Source organism: Microtus oregoni, unplaced genomic scaffold (assembly GCF_018167655.1).
Source record: "Microtus oregoni isolate MIOR12 unplaced genomic scaffold, Mior012 000036F_ref0000092, whole genome shotgun sequence".
In the NCBI taxonomy this organism is placed as follows: domain Eukaryota; kingdom Metazoa; phylum Chordata; class Mammalia; order Rodentia; family Cricetidae; genus Microtus; species Microtus oregoni.
Genome location: NW_024543095.1, coordinates 2,409,576 through 2,435,279, shown reverse-complemented (window position 1 = coordinate 2,435,279; position 25,704 = coordinate 2,409,576). Strand labels below are relative to the sequence as shown.

The 25,704-nt window shown below is 39.1% G+C and overlaps 1 protein-coding gene across 2 annotated transcripts in view; it reads right to left on the bottom strand.

Moving 5' to 3' along the window:
* Nucleotides 1-1,945: 1,945 nt before the first annotated feature.
* Ppp1cb (protein phosphatase 1 catalytic subunit beta) overlaps nucleotides 1,946-25,704 on the bottom strand; it is a 34,857-nt gene continuing 11,098 nt past the window's right edge. For both annotated transcript variants that reach the window (XM_041631072.1, XM_041631071.1), the window contains 7 exons: nucleotides 15,895-16,026; nucleotides 13,226-13,456; nucleotides 11,295-11,399; nucleotides 8,882-8,953; nucleotides 7,838-7,989; nucleotides 6,121-6,255; nucleotides 1,946-3,767 (listed from right to left, as the gene is read on the bottom strand). In XM_041631072.1, the coding sequence (XP_041487006.1) occupies nucleotides 3,663-3,767; nucleotides 6,121-6,255; nucleotides 7,838-7,989; nucleotides 8,882-8,953; nucleotides 11,295-11,399; nucleotides 13,226-13,456; nucleotides 15,895-16,026 (932 nt within the window). In that variant the 3' untranslated portion in view covers nucleotides 1,946-3,662. The remainder of the gene's footprint in view (nucleotides 3,768-6,120; nucleotides 6,256-7,837; nucleotides 7,990-8,881; nucleotides 8,954-11,294; nucleotides 11,400-13,225; nucleotides 13,457-15,894; nucleotides 16,027-25,704) is intronic.

The following is a 25,704-nucleotide window of genomic DNA, read 5'->3' as shown; positions in this document are numbered from 1 at the left end:
GACCTAATCACTGGAGCAGGGGCAATGGAGCATTGGCTATACCACTAAAGAAAAGACCTCCTTGAGCTGGAGAGATGGCTCAGTGGTTAAGAGCACTGACTGTTCTTTCACAGGTCGTGAGTTCAATTCCTAGCAACCACATGGTAGCTCACAACCATCTGTTGTGATATCATTATACCTGGTGCCCTCTTCTGGCATGTGAGGATACATAATTATGTGTGTTGTATACATAATAAATAAATCTTAAAAAAAAAAAAGAAAAGACCTCCTTTCCCCCAGGAGCCATTAATTTCAACTTGGAGTGGAACTTTGTGAGCCCATCAACCGTCCAGGCTGAAGTGCTAACAAGGCTCAATTCGTGCAGGTAACCATAGACCATGAGTATAATGTCATCTCATGTCCAGAAGACAGTGTTTAATAGCACTGTTCTCCATCCTTCTGCCCTTTCACTGCGTTAAAGACTTGGGGTGATAAATGGGTTTAGGGTGGAGCACTCAATAAGCCCCCACCACACCCCCAGAACATGTGTGGTTATTTTAAAACAGGGTCTCACTTAGCTCAGGTTGGCCTCAATTTACTGTCTAGCTGAAGCTTGGCCTTGAACTCCAGATCCTCCTGCCTGAGATTCAGATAGCAGGTCTCACTAGGTCTGACTAAGATGAGAAGCTTATTTTGCTGTTAGTGATTTTTTTCTGTTAAGATAGTGTCTTGATCTATAACCCAGTTTAGGCTCAAATGCCTCAGACTTGTGTGTCACTATGCCTAGTAAAGACTTCCTGCTGGGAGTGGGACACCGGGCCTCACAGTAAGATTTTTAAAGGCAAGGACTGGAGAGATGATTCAGTGACTAAGAGCACTTTTGTTGCTTTTGCAGAGGATCCTGATTCCCAGCACCCATAGTGGCCCAGAACCATCCATAATTCCAGTTCTGGGACCCAACACCTTTTGACTTCTACAGGCACCAGACACACATGTGGAACACATAAATACACATAGGCAAAAGATTCACACACATTAAATAAGTAAGTAAATCTTAAAAAAGAAAACAAAACAAAAACAACCAAAACCACAAAACTTCTAAAGTAGTAAGTACTTTGATTTGCTGTACGGAGTAGGTTCATGAGCTCTATAAGAAATGAAGTTTCAGGGGCATTCTTGGTAGCTAGCAGTTATCAGAGGGTTACATACTTAACATGGATGCCTTAGCCTTGGAGGTCACACCTACAGTCAGGAAGCTAAGGCAGGAAGCCTAGAGCTTAAGCCAACCTAGACTTAACTCTGTCTCAAAACAAAAACAGTGACAACCCCCAATTAAAAACCTCATTGCATTTGCTTAGCACTTAAAAAACAAAAAAATCAGGCAGCAGTGACAAATGCTTTTAATCCCAGTGCTTAAGAGGCAGAAGCAGGTGGATCTCTGTGAGGTTGAGGACAGCACAGTCTACAAAGCGAGTTCTAGAACATCCTGGGCTCTTACACTTAAATCCTATCTCAGAAAACTAAAATAAGCAAATAAATAATTATTTAAAAATTTTCTTTTTTTGCCAGGCGGTGGTAGCGCACGCCTTTAATCCCAGCACTTGGGAGGCAGAGGCAGGCGGATCTCTGTGAGTTCGAGACCAGCCTGGTCTACAAGAGCTAGTTCCAGGACAGGCTCCAAAACCACAGGGAAACCCTGTCTCGAATAAGTTTTCATAAAAATCCGGTCTATAAGATACTGAATAATGTGGATTAATTAACATTGAGATTAAAGCTATCTTCTTGAGCTACCTTAAATACTGACTACTGAGAGATGACATCTAAAATCCTATTAGCAAACGTTTGACTTATATTTCAGTACAGTTATGACATCACATTAGATAAAGGTGTGTGTGACCTAATAGAGCATGGCTATAGCCGTGTCAATGTGTGTTTACATGTCTTAACACAGAATAATCACTCAGACTTTTTATCAATTAGACAACTTTACTAAATGAGAAAACTACATTTAAAATGTGCTTCAAAACAATATGGAATTAGAAAAAAAAGATGTATGCATTTTAAAGAACTTTTGCACTGTGCTGAAAATCAAATGTTTCTTGCAGTAATACAATATGCGCCAATCCATAAAATGTTAACAGAGTTCTCAATTTAACATTCTCAAAGACAATATAAGGTTTCACATCTATGGTAACACATAAGAAGGGCATTATATAAATATTATGTCCATCCCTATGAAGCTTACAAATTTGACAATGTTCAATAAAATACTTTATTATAATCACATCCAATAGTGTCACTTCCAAAGAACCACAGATCTGTGCCTGTTGTTAAGTCCTCCTAAAATCTGTGTTGACTTTGCTACTCCTTGACATTTGTTAATGCTAACCCTTAAAAAAAGAGAACAGGAAAAGAAATGTTGCAATAAACTCTTGATCATGTACAGAAATTATTGCTACTATACTTCACTACAAAGCATGTCTATACATACTATATGACCTTTGATTATGAAAACACGGAGTAAAAATCTTTAGTGACAAAGCCTTACAGTCAAAAACAACATTCACATGGCAATTATTAGACAGTGAAGCACCCCGATACTCAGAGCTGATAAATGTCCCACTGACCAGCATTCATTTAAATACATCCTTCACATAGAGAGGGAAAGAAGAGCGCCACCTTTCCAAGGCTTGTCAAAAAGGATTCTCATGTTCTGTGGATCTAAAAACAAACAAACAAACAAACGAAAACAAACAACAACAAAAACCCCAAAAAACAAAACCAATGCAGGTGAGGGTAATACCAGAAAGTTAAGCATGCCAAAAGGTGTTTCGTGCGAATTAAAGCCTAAAGCCAAGGTACCACATAATCACATTACCAACTAGTTTTGGGTAATACTATATGAGCCTTATCTTAAATGAAATGCTACTGCACAATAGAGCATCAATAAATTAAAAATTAGAGTGCACAAATCCAAATCAGTGGCAATTTTGTAAAAAGCAAAATATCCATTCATTATCAGCTGCAACATCTGCCCAGTCAAACTGTTTGATAAAAATCATTGGATCAGAGAGTTTGCATATTTTTAAAACCTATCAACCTCTAAAATTCTTTTTTACTATTATGAGGCATAAGTTTTCTTAGTAAGAGCAAACAGCTCCATAAGTAGATAAGTGAAGGAAAAGAATAGTTGGTGAATGTCTTTAAAGCTCTTCCCATAGTCCATTTTTTAAAATGTTTAGGGAAAAACAGGAAAAGTAGTTGCCATTATTCTAGCAAAAACAAACAAAACAAAACAAGCCCAAAATAATTAAACAACCAAGCAACACTAAAACCATGTGACACAGGTGGAACACCATGCTTTCATCTGGGTAACTACCACAGCTAGTTAACTGGGATGCTTTTCAACTTTAAAAATTGTGATACCAGAAGATATAACTTTATGGATACTTTTGAATTTGGATTTAACTTTGTTGAATATTATAACAGAGTATACTTATTACAATACAGTGTAGCACATCTTTCTATTAGAAAAAAATTTAAGAGCCTTTACCCGTCTCCTTAAGTTAAAGGTGTGACATCATAAAGGGTGTCAAATGGCTGGATGGTTTTACAGTGCACACTTATATATTATGAAGTATGTCCTTAACAAATCTGATGGTTTCTTTACAGAATTCCTTTCTTCACCTTTTCTTCGGTGGATTAGCTGTTCGAGGTGGAGTGACAGGACGTCCAGAGTTCAATCCACCATACTGGTACTTAGCTTTCTTTTCAGAAGGTTTCAGTATCTTGAAAAAAAAAATTATTAACAATATTATTCTTTTAATAAATGACATCAATTGTTAAAGTACAATGAAAATATAGAAATAGTTCAGCAACATTACACAAACATTTCTTAGACTTAAGGACTGGGTAAGTTAGGCAGAGCAGCTGAGTAAGTGCTTAGCATGAAGAAGTACTTGGATTCAGCCTCCAGCACTGCCCTTAGGAACACTTACTAGTTAGTTATATTTTAGTAACAAAAGCTTGGTTACACAGCCTTAGCAACTGCCAAGCCCATAAATTTAGGCTAAAATTTTCACCATTAGTTCACTTCATTAGAGAAAAAAAAAACAAAACCTTAGGTTCTTACCTTAATTCTGACCCCTACCCCACCCCGGGTTTATCCATTCTGCAGCTGGGCTCTGGAGTTGTTTCCACTTTTAGTTATTACAAACAATGCTACAGGATTTTGAGTGGACCTAATTTTGCTCAATCATCTGTTAACACTACATCTAACTTTTAATGAATTGCCAAACTGTATTCCTAGGGCAGCTGTAGCAATCTGCATTTCCACCATTAATGTATTAGGGTTTTAGGTTTTAAAATGTTCTGTGTCCTTGCAAACATTTTGTTTTATCTTAAGACAGGGCTATGTTGCCCTGGCTGGCCTCAAACTCAAAGACAACTGCCTGGTTGTTTTCTGAGTACTAGGATTAAAGGCATAAGCAACCATGCCCTGCATAAACACCTGTTACTTTCATTACACTCACTACAGGGCTTAGCATAAATAGAGCATTACCTGTTAGAAATAGAAAATGCCATAATTTTACAAGACTAAATATGGAAAATATTTATGTGGTGTTTCTTAAAACCACTCTGCATATTAGAGTATCCCAATAAAAGAAATATATTAATCCAACAATCGCTGAAGGACAAGACTTGGTTAGAACTCTTAAAATGTAATGGAGACACCAAGCCATTAGCATTCAGTTGTTCATAAGTACGGTCTAATACATCAAAGGGAAAGAACTATGAAAACTGTGGTATTTGAATGTAACTGGCCCCCACAATCTGATACGGAACGAAACTATTACGAGATGTGGCTTTGTTAGAGGAAGTGTGTCACAGTGGGGATAGGCTTTGAGACACTCTCAGGATACCTCCTAGTGTGTCTGTCAATTTCCTGATACCTACAAAATTTAGGACTCTCTCAGCTATTACTCCAACACCATGTCTGCCTGCATGCTGTCATGTTAATGGAGTGAACCTCTTGAAACTGTAAACAAGTCACCCAATTAAATTCTTTCTTTCTTTCTTTCTTTCTTTCTTTCTTTCTTTTTCTTTCTTTCTTTTCCGAGACAGGGTTTCTCTGTAGCTTTGAGCCTGTCCTGGAACTAGGTTTTGTAGACCAGGCTGGCGTTGAACTCACAAAGATCTGCCTGCATCTGCCTCCTGAAAGACATGCGCCACCTGGCAAATGTTTTCATTTAAGAGCTGCCATGGTCATGATGTCTCTTCACAGCAAGAGCCCTAGCTAACTTGCTACACTGTGTCAGTTCTATATACCAGGAACCCAGCTAATACTAAAGTCAGACTATTTACAAAAAAAGATTTCTGGATTGAACATGTACAGAAAGTTCACAGTTTCCTCATAGTGAAACTAAAGGCCCACACTGTTCTCCATGGAGTCCAAACTCAGGCACTCATGCTAAATGGCAAGCACTTTTCTCACTGAGCCATCTTCCCAGCTTGCTCTTCCTATTCTTTTAGTAGTTATGCACTATCCGTATGTCACAAAAGAATTAACTATTTCAACATGTGGAACAAGAAAGGTGCAGCCTAAACGTTTCTAAAAATGTATCTGGTTATACAGACCGAACATTAGGAAGTTTATGACCCAAACCAGAAAGTTTTAATCAGTGTGAATGGTAATCACTTTCTTTCTTTTTTGGAGGGGGAGGGAGATCCACTTCCACTGATGTATTTGGAGATTGAACCAAAAGGCCTTGCATGTGGTAAGAAAGCATTTTATCACTCAACTGTATCTCTAGCCCTGAATGTTAACAAATTCTTAATTAAACTGATTTTCAACACATCCTACTCAGACAGAGATTATTGAAAAAGAAAAATTACTCTGACAATAGTTTTAATGAATGTGTATAGTCATTAATAATCTACCAAGCCAGACAGGGCAGCAAATGGCTATTATCCTGATATTCAGGAGGGAGAGGCAGGAAGACTGTAAGGTCAGAGTCTGCCTGGGCTATACAGGAAGATCCTGTGAAGGAAGGAAGGAAAGAAGGAAGGAAGGAAGGAAGGAAGGAAGGAAGGAAGGAAGGAAGGAGGCGGGCGGGCAGACATTTATATCTCGTGTCTTACCTGAAATGAACACATCAAAGTCTCATCCACACTCATCATACCGCCAGCATTGTCAAACTCGCCACAGTAATTTGGGGCAGAAAATAAGGTTACCAATTGTCTTTTAGCAAAAAATTCATACCCATCTTCCACCACCTGTCAAAAGAAATAAAAATCCTCATTAGCAGGTAATTTTTAATCGTCTATGCTAATGCAGATTAATGAAGCAAAGGCCAAACAGCAGCAACTTTTTCAGGTGCCAGGGCCCTGGTTTTACGCCCGGAGATGGTAAGAAAAAACAAAATGAGTCTTCCCGTTTGCACATACTCCCACACAGATATATAACTTCCTTTTTTAAACCCACAAAACCAAACCAGCAATGTAAAAAGAGGTCAAAGGGACTGAGGTAATGGCTCATTGGTTAGAAGCACTTGTTGCTCTTTCAGAGCACTTGAATTCAGTTCCCAAACAGCAACATGGCAGCTCACGAACATCCAAATTGCTACTTCCAGGGTTCTCATGTCCTTTTCTGATCTGTTAGGCCCCAGGCATGTTTGTGGTACAAGCACATACAGTCAAGCAAAACATTCACACACAGAAAATGAAATGTATACTTTAAAAACAAAATTAAGACAAAAATATTTCCAAAATGTATTACAAGCCAATTATGTTTTATAGATCATGAGCACTGTAAGTATGCATTACTGAGAACGGTGGATCAATAATGATTTGATCACAGAAAATAATTAACAATGTATAATTAATCAGTTTATAATCACATTCTATGGCTGTCTCAAAAAATTTCTTATAGCGCCGGGCAGTTGTGGCACACATCTTTATTCCCAGCACTTGGGAGGCAGAGGCAGGCGGATGGATGATAGCTAGTTCCAAGACAGCTAGGGCTGTTACACAAAGAAACCCCGTCTTGAAACAAAAACACAATCAAAAATTTTTTTTTGTCAAAAAACAATACCCACACATTTGGGTAACACACTATGAGTTCTAGATGCTGGCCTCCTTATCTCTTTTTCCTACATAAACAACATTATCTTTTATTTTTAATGAATTATTCTATTTTTACGTGTATAGGTGTTCTGCCGGCATGTATGTCTGTGCATCATTTGCATGCCTAGTATCATCCACTGGAGATCAGAAGGTGTCTGATTCCCTGGGACTGGAATTTCAGACAGTTTGAAGCTGTCATGTAAGTGCTGGGAATCAGATGTGGGTGGGTTCTTTGGAAGAACAGCCAGTAATCTTGATTACTGAGCCACTTTGTCAACCCCCTACATTACCTTTCTTAGATATCAATGCCTATATTTGAATGCTTGGTCCTCAGAAGATGGAACTGTTGGGAAGTATGAGGTGTGGCCTGGTTGAAGGACGCGTATCATTGGGGGTTTTGAGGTTTCAAAAGTCCAAGCCATTCCCAGTCATCACGCTCTCTCTGCCTCACTGGTTGTTGCTCAAGATGGAAGCTCTTAGCTATTACTCTAGCACATGCCTGCCAGCCATCACACTTCATGCCATGCAGTTCATGAACTCTAGTCCCCTAAAACTGCGAACCCAAAATTGAATGCTTTTTTTTTTTAAATGTATTGTCTTGGTCATGGTGTCTCTTCACAGCAACAGAACAGTAACTAAGATACATGGGGAGATAGAAGCTTATCTGTTTATCTACCCGTGAACAAAAGCATGTGAAATTAACAAAATATCCAAAAGTCTTAATACTGCATACCTGATGAGCTCGACAAATCAAGTCTAAATCATGGCGATTCAGAAATTTACTGACTACATCAGCTCCAAAAGTAAAAGAAACACCACGATCATTTTCTCCCCAGCCTTGTACATCCTTATCTGGGTCAGACCACAGTAAATCACAAAGTAAACCTTTAAAAAACAGAAAAGAAAAAAATAAGCACAGAATTAGGCGCGCGCGCGCGCACACACACACACACACACATATATATATCCCCATATATATATATATATATCCCCATATATATATATATATATATATATTTTATTTTATATTTTTTCTCCTGCCTTCTTACACTTTAACCATTCTTTGTTGAGGCAGACAAATATAACCTTCCCTGGCTTCCTAAGGCACACTTTCTGATGATTTCTGATGTTGAGGCAATCAGACAAATATAACCTTCCCTGGCTTCCTAAGGCACACTTTCTGATGATTTCTGCAGACATGAAATAGTGTGTGAAACACTGAAGCATGGTAGCTGGAACCTGTTTAGTTTCTCGATAGTCAGCTTATCCATTCTTTACAATTACACTACCAGCCTCTTATGTCATTTTATTTATTATCATTAAGTCACAAACACATTAACACTTTTAAGTAAGACTTTTATCTTACAGGAAGGGTTAATCTTTTCCTGTAATTTTTTCCGTCAGGATTGTCCTGATCACTTTGGATTCTGTTTTTCACTTTAAGTCTGCCTTTCTAATCTCTACAGTATTAAAAAAAATATATGAAGAACAAAATCAAATCAGATCCTAAATTCGAGAAATGTCTGAACCTAGGAAAAGATCTAAGGACTATAATATATTTCAGAAGGCTGAACAGAAAATCAAACACCAAAATAAACATTTTCAATATCTCAGAAACTTTCAATTAAAATATCCCCCAAGCAGAAACTTACTATCAAATGTTAACTGGTTTCGGGGCTGATACTAAGTTTCTGAATGACTTTCACTAAGTATAATTAGGTTCAGACATGTCAGCATTTCACATAAAGCAATTAACTAAACTTCTGTATATACTTACCTGTATCGGGGACATCAGTGGGTCTCATGATTCTCCGAATCTGTTCCATAGATTGTAGATCTGGTGACAGTCCTATAAATAAAAAGAGAAAGACTTGACATCTAGCAGAACACTTATAATGTTGTCTTTTCTATCCTTCTACCAAGGAAATAAATTAAGTCTCCAAGGAGGAACTCCAATATTTTCTTCCCAAATGCCCTTATCCTCCATAAGAAGACATTCAGTTGCAATCCTTCCTACTACTTTTATAACTTCATGACCACTAAATCTTGAAGCAGTTTTACTTTCTTGGTCCCCTAAGAACTTTTCCCCATATCCTACCTCAACATGCTCATTATCTGCAAAAATATATAAACTATTAATCAGAAGTATAGATAAGAAAAAGCACAAGAATACACTCTGTAATCTTTAAAGTAGAACATAAATATAAGCTACCATTTCTTTAGTAAATAATTCAATTATCATCACAAGGAATGAAGCTAAATACACACTTCAAACTTCTAGGTTCCTGGGGGCTGGAGAGATGGCTCAGTGGTTAAGAGCATTGCCTGCTCTTCCAAAGGTCCTGAGTTCAATTCCCAGCAACCACATGGTGGCTCACAACCATCTGTAAAGAGGTCTGGCGCCCTCTTCTGGCCTTCAGGCATACAGACAGAATAGTGTATACATAATAAATAAATAAATTATACATAATAAATAAATATTTAAAAAAAAAAAAACTTCTCGGTTCCTATCTCAGCTACACCAATGTCCAAGAACACAATTCCTTAAGTGTTCAGTCTACGGAAAACAACATTTCAACAAATACAGTGAATGATGCTGTCAGAATGAACCACTCACTACCTTAGGCCTGACTACCCGTCTTAGCAGCATTTCCCACTTTACAGCTTCCCTTAAGATACTACCCTGGATAATACTGAGCAACCAATTTTTTATATTATTTCATTAAATTTCTTCCCTATATGAAAATACAAATAGTTATTAAATTGACCTATACACGCCTGTACATGTGTGTATGATTATATTTTTATATGCAGAAGCCAGATGATAGATAACCTTGGATGTTGCCTCAGGAGCAATCTCCTTGTATGTTGCTGTTGCTATGTTTGTTTCTAGACAGGTTGGCTGATGTGGAACTTGGTACACAGATCAGGATAGCCTTGAACTCACACAGACATGCCTGCCTCTACCTTGCTTGAAAAGGAAGATATCTCATTAGCCTGGAGCTCACTGGTTAAACAAAGCTGACTTTTCCACATGGGTTCTAAAGGATTGAATTTAGGCTATCAGGTTTTCATGGCAAGCATTTTACCAAATATACTATCTCCCTAACTTTTGAAAAACTCTGTGTGTACGTGATAGCATAGAAAACTTTATTGTGTCTTCTCAAGTGAGTTCTGATGCATGTGAACTTAAAAAAACTTCATCTAACGTAGACAAGATTATTCATTATTACACACTGGGGCTCTTCAGAAAGTCCCCAGGCATTAGTCACAGCTATTTACAATCTTCAGAGATGAGTCAGAAACATAGCTCTGAGACACCAAAGAGCACTGATGTAAAGTTGGGTGCTGAGGATGGAGGTCTGAAAACGTTTGATATGAATTCTAATCTCTGTATTCTCGTATCCTCATTTCCTAACATGTACTTATGCTGATATACTGCATAAAATTTAGAAGTTATATGAATATTAAATTATATTACATTTAAAGTTTGATAAAAAGTATTTAATATAGACAGAAAGATAATTAGCCTCTCAGTTTTACTGATGGCAGAGTATCTTTTCATCAAAATTTGAGGCATGGGCTAGAGCCACAGCACCACCAAAACAAAACAAAACAAAAAACAAAAACAAACAAACAAACAAAAAATCACCCAACCAGTCAACCAGGCCTAAACTGAGGCAAAGTGAAAATACTTTTAAAAATCACCTAGTTTTCTTTTTTTCTTTCACATAGCATATATGGCCTAGGATGGCCCCGAGATCCATCTCCCTCCAAATTCTGGAATTATAGGTGTGTATAGACCACTCAGGTCAATACTTATGTTAAATTTTCATTATCAATAATCACAAATTTCTAATTACTAAAGAAGGTCTTATGTTTGTTTTTGAAGACAGGGTTTCTCTGTGTAGCAGCTCTGTCCTAGAACTCACTTTGTAGACCAGGCTGGACTTGAACGCACTAAAATCCGCCTGCCTCTGTCCCCACTGGGATTGCCTCTGCGTGAGCCACCACTGCCCCCATCTGAAGGAGGTCGTAAGCAGGCCTCGAGCAGTTTTTATTCAGTCTTAGCATGACTTTGCTTTTGTTTGAGACAGCATCTTCCTATGCAGCCCTGACCCTGCCTGGCCTGTAATCTGCTGTCAGAATGGCTTTTAGTTGCTGTGTAAATAGCAAATTTATTACTCCACCTCCATGACAACAGAAGATTTTCTCATCCACAATGGCAGCTATAGGCAGACAGTTAAAACAATCAGTGAATGTCTTCCACAATTTAATATTAAATCTTCTTTTGCCTATAAAAAAGTGAGAATTAATGAATCAATAACCATTCTCATTAGTTATCTCAAAGAGAAAATATGATGGTTTTAATTTTCTTCTTTGTGCTACCTTAGCACAAACACAGCTCATCCACATAGCGCTTTTTTCATGTGCTGGGGATGTAGCTCATGTTTCAGTACTTGTCCAGCATGCAAGTTTATCATTATACTTAACTTTTTTACTTATGTTTTTAAAGGGGCAATAAAATAAACAATCAGCACCACCTACAGGATTATAAAGACTTTAAAGACATCAAATGGCTTTATCTTATAAAATCACTGTAATACACTATTTTTAAAATTGGCTAATAGGGTATTAGCTAATTCCCTCCATTCAATGGATTTACCTAGCCAAGTAAGTAGATAAAATGAGGAGCTGGTCCACGTTAACCTAGTGCACTGAGTAACGAGGTATAAACCTACTACCATGAAAGGAACACTTCCAAGTGCCTAAGTCGTATTCACTTCCAAGCAAATTACAACTTGGTACTACAGCAAGTGAAAAGATGCAAGGCTATAATTTCCCATAGCCCAGCTACAACAAAGACAGCTTCAACTAAGAGTTACCAGATTTTCCTGATTGGGCATTAAGTTCAACTACCAAGCCAGAGAAGGGATGAAAGTCAGCTATTAATTTCCCGTTTTTATGTCCAAGCCTACCTTTTAATTAGTAAGTGTAACTTATAGACCGTTTACAAGCTGTTTTCCCACACGTTTCATCTGAAGTCTTTTCTACCCTAAAGGATATTCAAGTCTCACTTTATTTTCTAAGAACATGCCTTAATTTCTGTTGTAGCTTAGAAAAACAGCTACAGTTTGATGTGCTTCAACTTACTTTCTCTGTACAAGTCTGACTTAATTCAGATCACAAAAAAAATGTAAAAATCAAATACAGAATCATTACAACATAAACTCCATGTGTGTTTGAGAGTAACTTGCCCTGAGCATCAGCACATTCCAGGGTCAGAAGTCACTGGCATACACGACACATTCACAAGCATTTGTTGTTACAGGAGTCAGGAAGCTATGGGTTTTTAAGAAAAAAAAAAAAAAAAGTAGATTCAAATGGGTAATTTAGCAGTAAAAATAATTTAATTAGAAAACTACTATAAATGTATGAGAACAAATTAAAATTTTAAAAATAAATTTTGACTTTTACTTAGCATTTTATTTATTTATTTTTATTTATGTTATACATGTGAGTCTGCTTGTTTGTTTATGAACCACATGTATGAAGTTACTGCCAAGGCCACAGAGAGAATCGCTGAACCTGGAGTTAAAAGCAGAGTTTGTCAGTTCCCTGATGTGGTGCTGGGAACCAAACCTGAGTCCCCCAGAAGAGCAGCCAGGGCTCCCAACTGCTGAGAATGTTAGGTAAAAAAAAACAATCGGAAGCCATCTTCTTTTCTGATCTCCAAATGTGTGTCACGATACCATGTATGTAGAGTGCCTGTGCACATGTTTGCACACACACACACAAATTAATGAACAAATAAACAGCAGAAAAGCAGAAGCCACTGTCTGTAGTGTACTGAGCTTGTTTCTCTCGGGTATCCTACTGGGAAAACTAAGAGGACTACCTTCAGCCAACTAAGCTGCAGACAATCTGGAACATAACCAAGGAGATCCCAAGAAAAAAATTTAACGTGTTTCCTAGCTTTAGGTTCTTTCTGGGCTTTTGCCTGAGATTGTATTAAAAAAATAAAAATGAAAACATCACCGAGCACCTGAAGAAGAAATTCACTTGAATCGTAAAAGCATGTGGAAACTAAATGCGCTTCTAAGCTTTAAATCCCACTTACACTCATCGTAGAATCCATAAATGCGATTGATGCTGGCACACTCATGGTTCCCTCTTAGGAGAAAGAAGTTTTCTGGGTATTTGATCTTATAAGCCAACAGCAAACAGATGGTTTCCAAAGACTGTTTTCCTCTGTCCACATAATCGCCTAAGAAAAGATAGTTGGCTTCTGGTGGAAAACCTCCATATTCAAATAATCTCAGTAAATCTGTATATTGTCCATGAATATCTCCTAAAAACAAACCGGGTTAGAAAATTTAATTAGTTTTACGTAGCGTCTATGACAGTTAGAAACTCTGTATACTTCCTTACCATTACAGCATTGGTCACTATCCAGACTTACTGCTAATAAACAACACCACCCAAATGCGGCCAGTCACTTCTAAGACTCATTTACAAAAACTGTAACTTTTATCATGCTTGCAACCTCACACCTTCTCCCCTGCTTGCTGATGGAGCTGCTTCTTACAAAGAATGGAGGAGACTCTGGCCAGCAGCTCATTCAGTTGGAATAAGGGCCCGCAGTCCAGTAAACCTACACAGACCCAAACCCATTCACAGCTCAGCCTGCACATGACCAAGGCCCAGAGCACACTTTGACTGGAGTGTCACGAGACTCTCAGAACCTGAAGAACTAGCAAAGCTGAGTCAAAATTCCTATCTTATAGAAACTGAGCTGAAAAACTAATATTGTTGTATACTACAAAAATTTCAGGCAATTTTTTATAAAATAATTGGGACAGTTACTCTCATTAGCTGGTAGCTGAACTTAAGTCATACTGTTATACCAAATATCAGGAACTAAAATACATACAAATGGGCTGGAGAGATGGCTCAGCCGTTAAAGGCTAGGCTCACAACCAAAAATAAGAGTTCGGTTTCCAGAACCCACGGCTGTCTCTCCAACCACAAAAAAACCCCACAAACGAACAAAAAAAAAATCATACAAATAACTTTTATTACCTTTAAGTTATTGCTATATTAAATAACCTTTGCAGGGGTATATGTATGAAATACAATCACTGACTTAAAATGATTTAACTTACAAGATTCTCACTTTATGGTGGTGCAATAGCACTGTGTGGTCAGTAGACTGCAGTTTGAATTCCGAATCTTTTTGTCAAGCTAGGGAAATGTGATACAACACTTGGGCTATGCTAGGTGGCAGCAGCAAGCTCTAGGTATCCACCAGTCACACTGCTTGTGACCGTACAACTGATGCTTGACAGTGTAATGTATCAAACCATAGTGTTCAGCATTAGTGTTTTAAATGTATTTTGGGTTTATGTTATTTTCAACCTAATGTTTACTGGAATATAACCACACCATAAATCCAGGAGGATCTGTACTTCAAATAATTTTTAGATCATCTACAAATAACTAAATTACCTTATTTATAAATCATAAGAGACTGAAGATTGCCAGGAGTTTCAACTACTGTTTTTGATGTAAGGGTAATAGTCTAAGCTCACTTATCAACAAACATTTACTCTGCTACTATGTATCTGCTGGATACAGTACAAAGCACCACAGGTGATTTAATAAAATCCCACAGAGGAGAGAATACAAAGCACTTAAGAAATACACTAAATCTGTGGGACCCTGAAACTAACCATAATGATTCTGCAATAGTCCCGAAAGCAAGGCCCTCCAAGTTGGGACAACTGGTCCACCTTGAGGACTGGATACCAGGGAACCCTTGCACAAATAGTTCCAGTCCAAGGAGAACATGGTCACCTACCCCTCCTGACTCAACATACATGACTACCTCTACCATTGCAGTCCCCTGGTGACTTTTCCCCAAACCCAGTAACCAATTAGGAGCCGCTGCCCAAAGCTGCTTCTCTGGCAATATCTCGAGAGTCTGATCCTTGAGGTCTTCAGGTTGCTAAGGCTGGAGATACCCTAGCCCCTACTTAACCCTGGAACCCCAGCTTGGGACATCATAGAACTCTGAGTGCTGGTGGCTAAAGTCTTCCCCTACCCGACCCCATCTTGTTCTTAACAAAAAAGACCAGAAGCAACCCCTAGAAAGGGATGAGGACCTCCTCCAAACTATGTGCCTGAGGACCAGGACCTTTTCCTAACAGGACAACACTGAACTCAGAGGAACCCTGGAATGGGAGGGGCAGTAGTCTGGGAAAGGGAAAGTATCATCCCATTAGTGAATATCTGACATTTAAAAATATACACTGAACATCAAGTTACATGGCTTCAAGGTAGATTACTTAGAAACATGAAGAACAAAGGGTTTTCACAAACACATAACCATTACAAAGAACACAGGTTTTATAAATTCCAACCCTTAATAAAAACTATGAATTGTTTTAATTCAAATTTGGAAGTTTTCTTTAAATCACCCTCAAAATTATTACGAGAGAATAAGTGCTTTAGAAAACTCACGCAAACCTTAATCCCAGCACTCGGGAGGCAGAGGCAGGCGGATCTCTTGAGTTCAAGGCCATTCTGGTCTACAAAGCTACAGAGAAACCTTGTCTCAAAAACAAAAAACAACAACAACAAAAAAACCCTCACTTCCTGCCAGGCATGGTGGCACAAACCTTTAATCCCAGTACTGGGGGGGGGGCAGAGGCAGATAGATCTCTCTTTGAGTTCGAAGTCAGCCTAAAAAAAAAGAAAACTCATTTCTAACTTTGACCATCTACATACCACAAATCTTCAGTGGTGCTTCCAATTCCAAAAGAATAGGTTGGCTGAGAAAGATTTCCCGAGACTTGATACACAGTCCTCGAACTTCTGCTTCAGTCATCTGCACAATCTTTCCTGGACGGCATCCTCGTACTGATAAAACAATGAGGAAACTGGTCACTTTTTCAGAATTATCCATAAAATAATAATGCTTTCTAAAGAACTACACCCATATTTTGAAGACCAGAAACAGTCACACATGGACCGGGTCATATGGCTAACGGTGAATTTATTTTAAGAACTGTGGCATTAATTTCCAATGTTGCTGGCTTCTGATGATACTTCTCAAATCTGGACAAGTTGAGAGATGGCTCAGTGGTTAAGAACACTGGATGCTCATCCAGAGAACCTAATGTTGATACCCAGCACCCACATGGCCGCACAAAACTGTAACTCCACGATTCGACATCTTCACACAGACATACATGCAGGCAAAACAAATAATTTAAAATGCATTTCTCCGGTGGCCAGCATCAGCTAGTAGTCCAAGATACTCAAATGATTTCAAGGCTAGCATCTTAAGGTCTGTCCTGTTCTCATTAAATAAACTCTTGAGTAAGCAGAAAGCAAACACAGCATCACTAAGAACCAGCAGCAAAGAGAGATGAGGTGATTCCGCTTCCCACAGTTCCTTAAAGTCGCAGCAGTGCCGAGGCTTATCAATCTGCACTTCTAGCTGCTCATTAGAACACTGAAACATGCCATATAATATACCCCGCACTGCAAGTTCCCATTTGCAAACTAAACACACATTTTTCTCCCCTAAGAACTGCTATAATTCCTTTGTCAGAATGAAACAGGCTTTAAAAAGAAACAGATATTCAAAAATTAGAACTATACATTCTATGACCATATTAATACCAAAATACCAAGGAAGAGGTAAGAGAATACAATGTACAAATGTTTTGGCATATATACACCAGTTAATAAGACTACCTTAAAAGCATAAGGATCTATTTCAATTCCCAAAACCCACGTTAAATAAAAAGCAGGGTGAAGTAACTCCCGCACTGGGGAAGCAGAAACAGGAGGTGGATTCTTGGTGTTCCTTGGCCAGCCAATTTAACCTGCGCAGAAAATCCCAGGGGTGGTTCACACCTGTGGATGGAGTACTTATGTAAAGCTGTGTTAAGGTTTGTATAAGAAAGGCAACCGGTTTAGCTGGTTGTTACTTTTGAATTTCAAAGATGAATTTGGGCCAAAGAGAGACTGTATAAAAGAAAAAATAAAGTGGACGGTAACTAAGGAATGATACCCCCCTCCACATGCGCGCGCGCACACACAAAACTACCCTTGAAATTCAAAGAAAATTCTGGAAAACTAGCTTCAATATAGCAACAATTTTAATTTGGCATTGGTTTGTTGTTTGCCTGTTTAAGACAGGATCTCCTGTATGTAGTCTGGGCTACTCTGAACTGCTGGAATTATAAGCAACCACCACTACACCTGGTTTTAGCATTAGGGTTTTATTTGCTAGTGTTTGTTTATTTTTATCACTGTCTCACTGTGTAGCTCTGGCTGACCTTGAACTCATAGAAATTCACCTGCCTCCCAAGATTAAAGGCTTGGTTTGGCATTAGTTATAAATTGGGAGACCTCTGGTTTAAGAGGAAAAGCATTCACCTTGAAAGATTAAAGGTCTCTGAATGAGTACATGCAGAGCTAAAAATGACTGTTCAGAAGTCATCAATTCAGCAAATACTTGAAAATCCACTGTGTATAAGTTGTTAAAGATAACAGCAACTGAAGTCAATGGAAACATTTTTGGCTGTTATAAAAATTCAAAATTGGCACAACGGCATGTGTCTGAGGTGGAAAAAAATCCTAAATTCACCTCAACCTGAACACTAGTGAGATTCCCAATAACAATGAAGTTTGTAATTTATTACCTACAATTTATTAATAAAACACTAAGCTCCAAAGCTAGTTGAAACTTAACAGCAACTATAAGTCAGAAGATGAGTGTGGGTCACCTTAATAGGTCAGTTTAAAGCGGCTATCTTCTTTCTCTGTTATCAGTAAATTACGTGTTTATTTGTGTGTGTGTGTGTGTGTGTGTGTGTGTGTGTGTGTGTGTGTGTGCTCATCTGTGAGTCATGCAGAGGCCAGAAAAGGACACTAGGCATTCTGCTCTGACACGGTCTCATTCCTAGAACTTCCCACTGACCACGAGTTAGGCTGGTACCCAGTTAGCATGTCACCCCCGCCCCCCCCCCCCCCCGTATGGAGGTTAAAGCAGGTGTCTTTTAACATTGGTGCTGGGGGTCTAAACTCGGGTCTTCATGTTTGAGCATGTCATTTCCCCAGCTGTAGGTTTAATTTTGAGTTCAGTAATTATGTGGCTTTGACTAACATATTTACAAAGTTTAAACGCTTTAACTTAGTCATGTTAACCTACAGAACTAAAATTTTATCAAACAGAGCCATGCTGCAGTGATTATTTTGCTGCTTGCCTTCTGACTAACACCGTCTTAGGGCTAACAGGTTTTCTCCCCACCTAGTAGCACATAAAGGTGCATTTCAGACAAAATTCTAAGGGGCGGATGAATGCTATTATAGAAACTAACGGTTCCAAAAGCCTTTATCAAGAGACTTCAAAATTTAACTGGTTAAATGTTAGAAAACTAGGGTAGTCCTCAGAGCAACCCAATCCTTTCATTTCAGAACCATGCCCAGAGTACTCCGGTTCTAAGAGCACTTCACATTTCTCGGTCATCTTGGGTGGGGGACAGTGACAGTACAATCAAGCAATCATTTCTTCCTTTACATGGAGCAACTAGACTAGCCCACAATATTGCCAGTGTTTGAATGGGTCCAGGTATAAGGTCACACTATATTATGAAGGCACAGCTAAGTTTGCATACTCTATCAGGCTCAGAACACTATCATCATCTTTCAGTTAGTCCTTCTGGTAGCCCAGAAATTCCAAGTTATCTTCATTGTACAGTAAGAGGTGAATTAAAACAACTTAGGACTAAAGCACTCATGTTTCACACAACCATAGGAAGCAAACAGCAATAGGAACGGTTCAAAAGTAGTCACCAAACAACCAGTCTTCTTTCCACTTGGTACATAAAATTTCCCGGTGAAAACCTTCAGCATGAGATACAGTCAAACTAAGTAAGACACCAACATAGCAAACATCTGCTGTTACCACCAAACAAAAACACTCTAAAGGTATTATGTACAGATAACTAAGCTAGAATGACTAACTCAATGAAAGGTCAACTATCACACCCAGTACGCCACTTCTCAGCTCAAGATACAATGCTTTCCACAACCAAACATCCCTTTGTGCCCTAACAGTGTCCAAGGTCAGCGTTCCTTCACTATGGAGTAATGTGACCTGTTTCTGAATTTTAGACAACAGAAGTAAACTCTTTTGTTCGTAATTCTTTCTGTGAGACCTGCTACCCCTTTAACTGTGTCTAGTGATCTGAAGTGTTTCACTGAATGACTCCACCACAAAGTTCCGCTTTGGTGCCACTATCAATGTCACCAATACGTTCAAGTACTTTTCTCTTGAGCATGTCTGGAACACTGAGTAAATCAAAGTCACAGAGAAAGCTGAGTTTTAAGAGTGAGACACCAGCACAGTTTTACATAGTGATTATATCATTTTATAATAAAACTATCACTATTGCTCTGTATCTTTGTCAACTTTGGCTATTATCTGTATTTTTAACTTTTAGTGACTTTGCTGGCTATAATATAGTAGCATTCACTGAAATCTTAATATGCATTTCCCTGATGACTAAGCTTGTTGAGTGCCTTTTCCTATAATTAATGGGTTTTTTGGATATTTGTTTTGAGGCAACCGCTTACTTACCTTAAAACTTGATGCTGGCACTGTCACTAAGACAAAAAGGCAACCCACTGACTGGGAGAAGATCTTCACCAACCCCGCAACAGACAAAGGTCTGATCTCCAAAATATATAAAGAACTCAAGAAACTAGACTCTAAAAGGCTAATCAACCCAATTATAAAATAGGGCACTGAGCTGAACAGAGAATTCTCAACAGAAGAAGTTCAAAGGGCCAAAAGACACTTAAGGTCATGCTCAACTTCCTTAGCGATCAGGAAAATGCAAATCAAGACAACTTTAAGATACCATCTTACACCTGTCAGAATGGCTAAACTCAAAACCACCAATGATAGCCTTTGCTGGAGAGGTTGTGGAGAAAGAGGTACCCTCATCCATTGCTGGTGGGAATGCAAACTTGTGCAACCACATTGGAAAGCAGTGTGGCGGTTTCTCAGGAAATTCGGGATCAACCTACCCCTGGACCCAGCAATACCACTCTTGGGAATATACCCAAGAGAGGCCCTATCATACAACAAAAGTATATGCTCAACTATGTTCATAGCAGCATTGTTTGTAATAGCCAGGACCTGGAAACAACCTAGATGCCCTTCAGTGGAAGAATGGATGAAGAAAGTATGGAATATATACATATTAGAGTACTATTCAGCAGTAAAACACAATGACTTCTTGAATTTTGCATGCAAATGGATGGAAATAGAAAACACTATCCTGAGTGAGGTAAGCCAGACCCAAAAAGAGGAACATGGGATGTACTCACTCATATTTGGTTTCTAGCCATAAACCAAGGACATTGAGCCTATAATTAGTGATCCTAGAGAAGCTAAATAAGAAGGTGAACCCAAAGAAAAACATATAGGCATCCTCCTGAATATTAACCTTCATCAGGCGATGAAAGGAGACAGAGACAGAGACCCACATTGGAGCACCAGACTGAAATCTCAAGGTCCAAATCAGGAGCAGATGGAGAGAGAGCACGAGCAAGGAACCCAGGACCGCGAGGGGTGCACCCACACACTGAGACAATGGGGATTTTCTATTGGGAACTCACCAAGGCCAGCTGGCCCGGGTCTGAAAAAGCACGGGATAAAACTGGACTCGCTGAACATAGCGGACAATGAGGACTACTGAGAACTCAAGAACAATGGCAATGTTTTTTTTTTAATTTATTTATTATGTATACAATATTCTGTCTGTGTGTATGCCTGCAGGCCAGAAGAGGGCACCAGACCTCGTTACAAATACTGCACGTACTGGCTTTGTGGGAGCCTAGGCAGTTTGAATGCTCACCTTACTAGACCTGGATGGAGGTGGGTGGTCCTTGGACTTCCCACAGGGCAGGGAACCCTGATTGCTCTTTGGGCTGACGAGGGAGGGGGCTTGATCGGGGGAGGGGGAGGAAAATGGGAGGCGGTGGCGGGGAGGAGGCAGAAATCTTAAATCAATCAAATCAATCAATCAATCAATCTTGATGCTGGGCCTTTTCCCACTTCTTAATGTTGTTTCAATGAAAAGTTCTTTAATGAATATAGATTTTAAAACAATTTCAATTAAGTTAACCTTGCCTTTCACTTCTTAATACTTTGTGCATTTTATCAAGAAACCACTACCCTTTCTAAAGAATTTGTTGATTATTTTTTGATATTTGGTTACAGCTAATTTAATTGTATAATTCATCTTGAATTAGGTTGTTATACTGCTTGAAGTAAAAGTCAAGGTTAATTTAGGTGTTTTGCCTGCATGTGTATTTGTGTACATGTGCCAGAACCCCCGAAAATGAAGTCACAGTTGTGAGCTAGCACATAGGTGCTGGGAATCGAACTTAGAGCAGCAAGAGCTCTTGATTGTTGAGTCATCTCTCCAACCCAGCGTTCATTTTTATCCAGGCACAAAGGCAACTGATTTAGTAGCACTGATTAATAGCAACTAATTTAGTGGCAGCTTGATAGAAAACCACTCTTACTGAGCAGGGGCAGCGGTAGCGCACACCTTTAATTCCAGCACCCAGGAAGCAGAGGTAGGTGGATCTCAGTGAGTTCGAGGCCAGCCTGGTCTACAAATCAAGTTCCAGGACAGTTAAGACTGTTTCATAGAGAAACCCTGTCCTGGAAAACATCAACAAGAAGACACTCTTATTACAGTGTCTCTTTCTTACATCACCACCACTCTATCACCATTTTTTGTATTATAAACATTTTGACTCTGATCTTTAAAATTCTTAAAGTAATCTGGGTACTTCTGTGTTTCCCAAAGCTTTAAAGTTGGCTTGTATCTATGGGTCATCAAGTTTGTAGGGCTTATGGGGTTTATGGAAAAATGAACTGAGGAATTTGGTAGAATTGATGTCTTAATTTCAAGTCTCCAACCCATGCCCTTTCCTCTCCTTTTATTTGTCATTTACTCTTGTTCCAGTGTGTGTGAGTGTGTTTTAGTTGCTGTAACATCTTGCTAGCTCTGGTCATCTTCCTCAGCAATGTCCATTTTTCCTTCATAGTATTTACCGTGGCAGTTTTGTATATTTTTTCAAACTGATTTTGGGAGGACTACTGTAAATGTCTGTTTCATTTTTCCAGTATGTGATTACACACACACAGAGGAATACATATTTTGTATACTGACTTTGTGTAGTATTAAAGTTTAGAGGGTTTTTTTTTTTGATTTTTAAAAGTCAGTCATATCAGTTATAAAAACACAGCTTTATTTCTTTTCCAATCCATGGTGGTTTGAACACGAATGGTCCCCAAATGCTGACATATTTGCATGCTTAGTCCCCAGCTACTGGACTGTTTAAAAAGGACTAAGAGGCATGTCCTTGTTGGAGTAGGTGTGTTGCTGGGGATGTGCTCTGAGAGTCCAAAAGCCCAAGCTCTGTTGTTCATTCAGTCAGCCCCCTCCCTCTCTGCTACTTGTGGATCAAGATGTGAAGATGTAAAGTTCTCAGCTATGCTTCAGTGCCATGCCCGTCTGCTTCCCACTATGATAATGAACTAACCCTCTGAAACTGTAAACAAGCCACCAATCAAATGCTTTTATAAAAGTAGCCTTTAGTCAGTGTCTCTTTACAGCAATAGAAGAATAACTAAGACAGAAATTGGTACCAGGCTGTGCCAGCCTATTCAAGATGCTTGTTGGTGAAAAGTGGACTTCGGGGACTTGGATTAAGAAAGCAAGTGAATGTTGTAGGTGAGGCTGAGCAATCCACCCTTGTAGGAGCTTGGGAGATAGTAGTGCTGAAGGCCAATGTGAACTACGCAGGCCTAGCTCAGTTGTCTTCAGAGGGGAAAAATATCAGCTGACGGTAAAGCCATTCTTGTGATAATTTGGCGGAGAAATGTGGTTTCTTTTTGCCCTTTTCCTAAAAATCTGCCTAAGGCTAATTGAAGAGTTGGATTAATGTCATTGGCAAAAGAGACTTCCAAGACAGTCTAGTATGAACTGTGTCACAGTTATTAGTGATCACCCTTATGTAGATCTATAATGAAAAGGAAAGTGGACAAAGAGAAGAAATGTACAGTTTGAGTGGAAAAGGAATGCTAGAAAATGTAATATTGGAGCCAAGTCTGTGCTCAAGATGAAAATGTTAAAGTCTGATGTTTAAATGGAATAAAGGGAGTGGTGACCTCAGGCAAGGCCCCAACCAGCTAACCTTGCAACCTATGAAAATAATAAGCCTAAGATTTTCTTAGCCTAGAAACCACCAGGTCACAATTCATGCAAATACAAGTAATGGAGGGGGCCCAGGTAGGCAGCAGAACCTGGCAGCTTCAGCCACATGGTTCTGATTTTAGTCAAGCATACCGGAAAAGAGTTATGGAACCTTCCTCAGTGGTTAAGGAAGGGCACTGATGTCAGGCATTTAGCAAGGAAGTCCCTGCATGGAGGCTCAGAGAAGCCACTGCATGAAGCTGTGGAGGTGAGGCCTGGATTGTGAAGGAGATCCCAAGATATTGGAGGGATCAGAGTGCTGGGCTACCTGCCAAGGAGAGCTGCTAACAGGGAGTGGAACTAGCCCAAGAGAGACAAGTGTATTACATCCAATAAAGTTGAAAGGAGCCAGAGACCTGAAGAGTGCTTTGACATCAGATGCAGGTACATGCAAAGTTTGGAGCTTGCCCTGCTGGGCTGTGGACTTGCTATGGTCCAGTATTTCATCACTATGCCCTCTCCTTCCTTTTGGAATGGTAGTGTATATTCTGTGCCATTGTATGTTGGAAGTATGCAATTTTCCTTTTGATTTTACAGTGGGTTACAATTAAGAGATTGTCTTGAGTCTCAAAAGAGACTGTATTGATTGAGACTGTAAAAGACTATAGGGTCTTATGAAGTTGAGCTAAATGCAGTTTGCCTTTTGATACCATTACAAGTTCATGGGAGCCAGGGAGTGGAATGTGATTCAAATAGAATAGACCCCCACTAACCCAAACATATGCATATTTAAGTCTCCAGTTGATAAACTGTTTGGAAAAATTTAGGTGTGTCACTGGGAGTGGGCTTTGAGGTTCCAAAAAGCTCAAACCAGGCCCAGTCTCTCTCTGCCTGCTTCCTGTGGATCAGGATGTAAAGTCCTCAGCTACTGCTCCAGCAACATTCCTGTTTGCTTTTCACTATAATAAAATGGAGTACGTCTTCAATCCCAACATTCTAATCACAGCATTCAAGGAGGCAGAGACTGGTGGATCTCTGTAAATTCGAGGCCAGCTTGGTCTACAGAGCAAGTTCCTGGACAGCTAGAGGTCTTACACAGAGAAATCCTGTCTTAAAAGGAAAATAAAAGTTCCTTTGGTCATGATGCCTCTTCATAGCAATAGAACAATGACTAAGACATAATCTTTAATTTCTCTTCCTTGCTTGCTCAATTGGCTAGAGTTTTCAGGAGCAGAACTGATGCTGTTTCTTTCTCCCATCACGTTTTTGAACCTGTTTGGAGGAAATGGCACCCAGCAGCACCTCACCATCATATTTTTGAGACACAAATATTTATTTCCGTTTAATTTATCTAATAACTGATAACTCTATGTACCTTATCTTGAAGAAAATGCCTGTTTTACTTTACTAAGAATTTCTGTCGGGGGGAAGGGAATTTTTTGTTTTTACCAAATACTTTTTAATCGAGATAACCACCAACTTTCCCTTTTATATTAATGTGATTTATTTTAACGGAAGCTCTGAGTATTAGAGTAAACTGGTCTCCTAAAGCAAGCCCACATCTTTATTAAACATGTTAAGATTCAACCTGCAAATAGTTTGCTGAGTTTTTTGTTTTGTTTTTTAAGAATAAATTTTTAACTTTATTTTATGTGAATTGGTATAAAGGTGTCAGATAGATCCCCTGGAACTGGATTTTTAGACAGCTGTGAGCTGCCATGTGGTTGCTGGGAATTGAACCCGGGTCCTCTGGAAGAACAGTCAGAGTTCTTAACCGCTGAGCCATCTCTCCAGCCCCCAGTTTGCTGAGTTTTTAAGATCATAATTATTAACACACATTAATGGGTTTCACAATGACACATATTTTTCAAGATTTGGGGGATTATATTCACATACTGGTTGATTTCTTGTTATTGCCAGGTTTTGCTAAAGTGCTGTGCAAGCTTTTATGAAGTTGGGAAGTGTTATTATTTTTATTCATGTATGTGTGTATGACCCTGCATGAATGTACCACATGTGTAAAAGTTCACCTGAGACTAAAAGAGTATAACTGGCAGTTTCTCTCCTGCCTGCCAGTTCCCTAACAACCACTCTGAGGCTTAACATTAACTACTGTTCGGCTTATCATCTCAGGTTTACTATTAACTAGCTCTTACAACTTAAATTAACCCATTCCATTTAACTGCATACTGCCATGTGCCCTGTGATGCTCTGGCAACTTACTCATTTGGCAGCTGCTGATGTCTCCCTGACTCTATACCTTCTTTCTCCCTGTATCTGTCTGGATTTCCCACCTAGCTAT